This window comes from Humulus lupulus, chromosome 6 (genome assembly GCF_963169125.1).
Source record: "Humulus lupulus chromosome 6, drHumLupu1.1, whole genome shotgun sequence".
NCBI classification, from domain to species: Eukaryota; Viridiplantae; Streptophyta; class Magnoliopsida; order Rosales; family Cannabaceae; genus Humulus; species Humulus lupulus.
The window spans coordinates 156,049,497-156,056,312 of NC_084798.1; the positions used below are offsets into that span (position 1 = coordinate 156,049,497).

The following is a 6,816-nucleotide window of genomic DNA, read 5'->3' on the forward strand; positions in this document are numbered from 1 at the left end:
AGATTCAGCCCCAAAGATTGGTAATGACCTATGTCCTCTTAGATTTGTATTAATCTTGAAGGTTTACACAAGATCACAAGGGATTACAAGTTGATTTCTATGTGTAAAAGACAATACAGTATGACAGAATCGCTGCTAAGTACCAAGCCAAGCTGCTCGGTATATTTCTGGTGCTAGTCGCTAGGCTATTTTCCTGAACCCCCTCCACAGTGGTGGAGAGTTTGTATTTATACTGTCTTTCTCATCCAAGGTTTGCACCTGAGAATAACTGATGAGGAAATATCCCTTTCTTCTCGCATGTAGTTACTGTCCTATTCTTTAGGAGCCTTGACACAGTTTTTAGGGTTGTTAGGCGCTCTTTGCGGGTGGTTGGGTGATTCTTGCAGACTGTTAACAGTGAGTGTAACTGCTTTTAGCCGACCAGGTTTACCTATCTGTCAAACCGACCAGGCACTCTCCTGGTAAGCGTGCCGAGCAATGACTGTCATTCATTTGACAAGTGTACTCCGACCAGTTGGGCCTCTGTGATAGTATGTCAAGTAGTAACTTGTCGTATACCCTGCAGGTATACACCGATCAGCCTGTCGGGGGGTCTACCCAATCTATTCCACGTGTCCAAGCTTAATGTCATGTCTGATATGTCAATTTTTGGGATAACAGCAAATATGCCCCTTCTATTGTATTTGGTTTACTGATGTGGTCACGGGCCACATGTATAGTTGCAGTACGAGGGTCTATTTAACTAACTTAAGCTAGTCAAAATCGAGTTTATTGGTGCTAAATATACAAACATTAGCTTTAAGAATGCATATGCATATTTTCAAAATTTGTCATTAGACCATTATATATATATGTATTTTTCGTCTAGATTCTTGAATTGCGTCATATTATTATCACATCAATGCTCCGCAAACTGTTTAAAACTATGAACGAAATGCAACCGAAGGGGCACATTTGTAATAGTTGCTATAGTTCGAGGGAATATAAAAAAAAATATTTCCATGGCAAAACTCTACAATTGTAATAGTTCGTCGGGGGATACTATTTGTCTTTTATTAAAAATACATCCCTAGAATTAACTTTTGTCAAAGTTTCATTACAATAATCGGCAACAAATAAGATTAAATATGGCTAAATCCTCATCCTTTGAGTGTTTAGCAAATTGGTCATCAATCTTCCTATTTGTAATATATTCTACGCCTTTAATGTTAAAAATGTTATTAAAATAAAATAAATATATATATAAAGTAGAGAAATAGTTAAATAAGAATAAAAGATATAAATTTATTTTAAAATTAAAAACCTAAGAGGTAGAATATAAAAAATAAAGAAAATAATTGAATACGAATAAAAAAAAATTATGAAGTTTAAACTAACAATAAGTAATGTCATAATTTGAACTTTTATTATTTTTTGTGTGTTACAATCACATTATCAATCATATTTAGTTCAAATATAATATCATAAAATTATTAAAGATGTATATAATTAAAAAATTTCTTTTTTAGTCTAAACTTCGTAGAATTTTTTAAATTCTTACTCGATTTTTTTACAATTTTTTCTTAAAATTAGTTTTTAATACTACTCTCAATATTCTAAGTCTAAAAATAAATCTACATATATTTTTTTATTAATTTAACATGTATAATATTTTTTTTAGTTCTTATTTAATTTTCTAGTTTTGTTTATATTGTGATAATTTTCAAATATATATTAAAATAAGAAGGTCAGGGACTAATTTGTCAATACATAAAGGATAGTGACCAAATTGAATTTGATTTTATTGCATATCATTTTTTTAACAAAATTTTTAACATTATTGATTTTATTGCTCTAGAGTCGAAACAAACAAAAAGATTAGAGCCTAGTGGCCATACACCAACAAGCAATCATGTAAATAAGTCTTTCTCAGTAAAATAATAAATAAAAATAAAATATATAATGGTATTAATAAGTGCAAAAAATTGGATCAATTTGATTTTGCTAATTGCGCATGAAACGACATCGTATGGAAACATATTCTAGAATGTTAAAACATTATTCTTTAAACATTTTTGTTGCTATGGATGATTCTACAAATATTTGTTTTTTGATTTGTGAACACGTATATCTGCCTCACTTGTAAGTTGTAAGACCCTGCTCCCTGTCTCTCTCTAACACCAAACAATGGCGGTTCGTACTACGGCGAATATGATTCGGCTCTCCATTCCTAAACTGGCGGCCTCGACCACTCAGACAGCTACTCTTCTCCATCAACGTGCCCTAGCCGGCGGTGCTGGTAAATACTAATATCCCTTACTCTAACTTTAAGTCCAATATTTTCTATTCATAATCTGATTGATTTAAATATATTTAACGTTTAATCACTCATGATTGAATGTGCTACAGAGCATCACGGACCTTCCAAGGTGAACTTTTGGGAAGACCCAATGAACCCATCAAGATGGAGAAGAGAACCTGTAAGTTTTTTTTTTTTTTAAATGAAAAAAGAAATAAAGAAGGCATACTAATCATTGGGAAGGTTGTTGTGATTATAGTTTTGTTTCGTGTTATATAACAATTGTTGTTGTGTTGGTGATGGTGATGGTTTAAAAGAGAAATTGAATTTTTCAAAATTGTTTGCAAAACGAGCTAATTAAAGAGTTTGGTTTGGTTTAAAACAGAGTGATACAATAAAATTGAACCTTCTCATTTGCAGTTTGTTATAATGACATTAACTGCGTGGGGGATACTTGGATACCAGTATTATATTGGAGACAAGGACAAAGACAAGAAAGATGAGGTAGGTTTAGTTTGGTTTACTAAATTTAAAATTATGACCAGTTTTTTATGTCTTCTTTTTAGCATGGTGATAATATATATGAGATGGTAAGTGACCAATATGATAGAGTGGTTGGATAGCAATTTATAAGCTATGCATGCTTTACTTTTAGTTTTATTAGCTGCTGCTCTCTTCCTCGGTGTGTATATGAAAAATCATATTCGAACCTATGATTGTATCATCATATTTTTGGATATTATTCAGAAAATTTGTTTTCTACTATTTATTTCATATATTTAAGTAAACGTAAAAGCCAATTCTCAGATGATCATAACCTTTTCTTGCAGAAAGTTGGAGAACCATCACACTAGTTTTAAGGCTGATCCAATAGTTGGCTCAGTACTGTTGTAATATAGTGGATTTTCTATGTTCAGCAGCATCTTAGGCTTGTATAAAATAAATATTTAGTTGAATACATTATCTGGTTTGAATGATAAGTTCATTAATAATTAGTCTCTATTTCATTCCATTCTCTCTTGCAATAATTATTGTCTTAATAGTTACTAATCACTTGAGGCTTGCCTTTATATATAAAGTGTAAATGGTTGATCCACTTTTGGTTGAGGACTATTTATTTCATAGGCAACTGCCAGTGAGTTTAGTCATATGTAACCAAGAAACCTTTATTTAACAATGCATACTATACTAATGTCATATCTTTCCTTACCATAGCTCAAAATTATAAATACAAAATAATAGAATATCAGTAAAAGAGACTGTAAATAGCCATCTGGTCGACTAAAGCGATGTTTTTTTTTCTTTGCTGAATCGACTAAAGCTATGTAAGGTTCAATTTTCTTTCTTATCAAACTTAGCTTCTCACTTACTTGTGACTTTGAAACCATTTTAATTCTTAAAGTCTGGCTCAATAGGGCTTGTCCACTAAGGCTATCTCCACTTTAAATTTACATATCTGCACAAGAGAATCATCATCTTAGACAGGAAATATTGAGGGGAACATAAGGAAACTTGTCTAATGGTACAAGGGAAATAAAAAATTTAATCGCTACATTAGATGTTATATGAGCATTCATTGTGTTTACAAATCTCTAAAGCAATTTAATGAACAACTGCATAAATCAAATGAATCCATAACTAATTTAATGTATGAAACAAAATGACCTTCAAATCCATGAAACGAATAATATCCGTTTGGTTGGAAAAAAAGATATACATTTCCTTTAATTTCAATGTATTGGAAAGACTTTTATCATTTTGGTAACAATTATTCCTCCCTTTGAGAGGAAAGATCATTCTATTGCACATAGAAATTTCTTTTATTAACTTTTCTCGTATTAAAGTATATTTTATTCTTATTACTATTCCTATTCTCTGTTTTAATGTAAATCAGGAAAACATGTGAAGAAAAAGAGGTCTGACTACAACCATAAGATGTTAAAAACATGTTTATGCATTAACACTTTATTCAATGAAATTATATTTTATTCTTATTACTATTCCGATTCTCTGTTTTAATGTAAATCAGGAAAACATGTGAAGAAAAAGATTGTCTATGTATTCTCTATTTTAATGTACATCAGAAAAATATATGAAGTAAAAGACCGTCTTCGGGTCTGACTACAACCATAAGATGTTAAAAACATGTTTATGCATGTACACTTTATTCAATGAAATTTACAACATACCAGATGGTAATTAGACTACAAAGTCTCAGTCTGCATCTTTAATTTCTGCTTCTACATCAACTACTGCCTTGGATGAATACTTTTTTTCTGCAATATTGGGGAAATTCACCAATAGCAATTCAATGAAGGAAGATGTTCTATACATCAGTCAGGGGATCAATTTTGTGTGTGCATATATCAATGAAGGAAGATGTTCTCAATAAAATACAGTGAAAAGTTACAAGGAAAAAAATTATATTTATGTGTATAAAAAAATGAAATTCAGTGGGATAACCTTTTCTCGAACGGGTGAAATCACTGAAAGCCTCTCCAAATGTTGTAGACTGGTTGGAGAACTTGACAGAATCCCTTACAAATTTATTATCCACAACTGAAAGATGAAATGAAAATACATCAGAAGACTTGTAGCTTAATCTGAAAGGAAAAACTTGACTACATGTTTAAATAACTTATTCTAGCCAATTATGATAATAGCTGGAACAGAGATCATAGGAAGTTGGGCAAAGATAGCATAGAGACACAAGGGGAACATTATGGTAAACTAGCTAGCAATATTACAAGTTGCCAATTACATCTACAGTCTAATAGAAAGAGTGATGAACTAAAAATTTGGAATGCAAAGAGGCAAAAGGGTCAAGAATAAGCTCTAACTGGAGAAAGGTTGGGTGCAGAAAGGGCAAAACTGCAAATCACTTTTCATAGTAGACCTGTAAAAAACACAATAGAAGTCAATTCACGAATAGTTTCATAGATGAGATGTACAGGAATAGAAGGCTGCAAACAAGTCTTACTTGAAGATTCGAAACTCATTTCCACAGTTTGGGCACTGCAAATTGACCAAGTAGTAAACCAATTAATTAGGCAAGAAAATATAGATTAAGAATGTACAAGTTTCATATCACTTACAAACATAATTTCACAGCCAAATTTTTTTAGATTAGTTTAACGAAAAAAAGACATAGAAAGGGCCTTACAGTGTCCTGAACTATATCCCGTCCTGCCCACCAGAGCAAACCTCCAATACCAACTATGGGTACAACAACTGCAAGAAGCTGAAGATGGAAGGAAAAATTTAAATAAGTGACTATTTTATTCAAAACAAAGAAAAACAAGATTAAGTAATCATTCAGAGTCAAATAATCAAACAGCTTAAAGGCAAGAACAAAAAAGAGTACCCCAATGGAAACAATTGTATCAAATAGCCAACCAAGTTGTCCAGTCATTGAAAGATAGGTTAATCCAATAGCCAAAGCTAAATTACCCAGAATTCTAGCAGTGGCACCATCGTCTCTCCCACCGCCACCGCCACCTCCACCACTCCCACCACCATTTAAACCAAAATCCTCATTAAACCTCACCAGAACTTCCCTCTTCTTCTTCTTCTTCTTCCTCAGAAAAATCCCATCTTCCCACCTTTTTTCTACCGAGAAAGACCATTTCTCCCTATAAACTCTCAATTTAAACTTGCTATGATGTAAAGTACAAACTTTTGTGGCTCTGAAAGTAATGGGCTTTCTGTATGTGTCACCATGCAAGGTACTCAATTGGCAAGGTGAAAAATTGATGGAGAATTGAAGAGCTGTTGTCATGGCATATGGGCAATTGGCTACTTTTGGGAAGATCTTTATATAATGGCGTAGGATAATCTACGGGGGATTTCACTTCATGGTGACTTAAATGCTTAATACATATAAAGAGAAGTGGTTTTTTTTCTCTGTTTTTTACAGTCATTTTCAATTTTCCAGTGAGTTGAGAAGAGAGCCAGCCAATCTTTTTCTTTTCTTTACTTTCTCTCACTGGATATGCATCCCTGTTGTCCAATCATTGACTGCCACGTATTATTCAAGGAACGATTTGGGTTTTACACTTGTGCTCTCCCAAACATTTTTTTTAGGGACTGCTCCCAAACTTAGCTTTTAGTAGAGGTCTTTATTTTTTCTAAAAATATCACTCATGTGCCTAAATTTTATTTTGTATTATTTATGACTATATAAGTTTTTTTTATTAGAAATTAATTTTTAAAATGCACAACAAAAATCAATATATGATCCAGCAAAAAAATTTTATAATTCAATTAATTTTTTTGTAATTAATTAGGTAATAAATCACTTTTTGTTGTACATTCTAATAATCATTTTATAACTAAAATAATTTATGTGATACACATTTAATAAGTTTGAAATATTAAGTAATACAAAATATACTTTTAAAAAAAATTAGGTACTTCAAGTGATATAAACCTTCAAACTTTGGTAATTCAACTTTTTTACTTGTAGTTTTTACGAAGTTGCATTTGACCTTGCAATTTCCTTTTTGTTTTTAATTTAATTTAACCTCGAAGTTGTTAAA

The 6,816-nt window shown here is 31.7% G+C and overlaps 1 protein-coding gene across 1 annotated transcript; it reads right to left on the reverse strand.

The window, feature by feature from the left end:
* Positions 1-3,426: 3,426 nt before the first annotated feature.
* Positions 3,427-6,322, reverse strand: LOC133782628 (uncharacterized). Its single transcript, XM_062221962.1, has 7 exons — positions 5,643-6,322; positions 5,442-5,519; positions 5,259-5,293; positions 5,119-5,174; positions 4,742-4,837; positions 4,468-4,554; positions 3,427-3,734 (listed from the first exon to the last, which is right to left on the reverse strand). Exons 1-6 carry the CDS (start codon positions 6,054-6,056, stop codon positions 4,493-4,495), a joined length of 741 nt encoding a protein of 246 aa, XP_062077946.1. The 5' UTR covers positions 6,057-6,322; the 3' UTR covers positions 3,427-3,734; positions 4,468-4,492.
* Between the last annotated feature and the right edge of the window lie 494 nt (positions 6,323-6,816).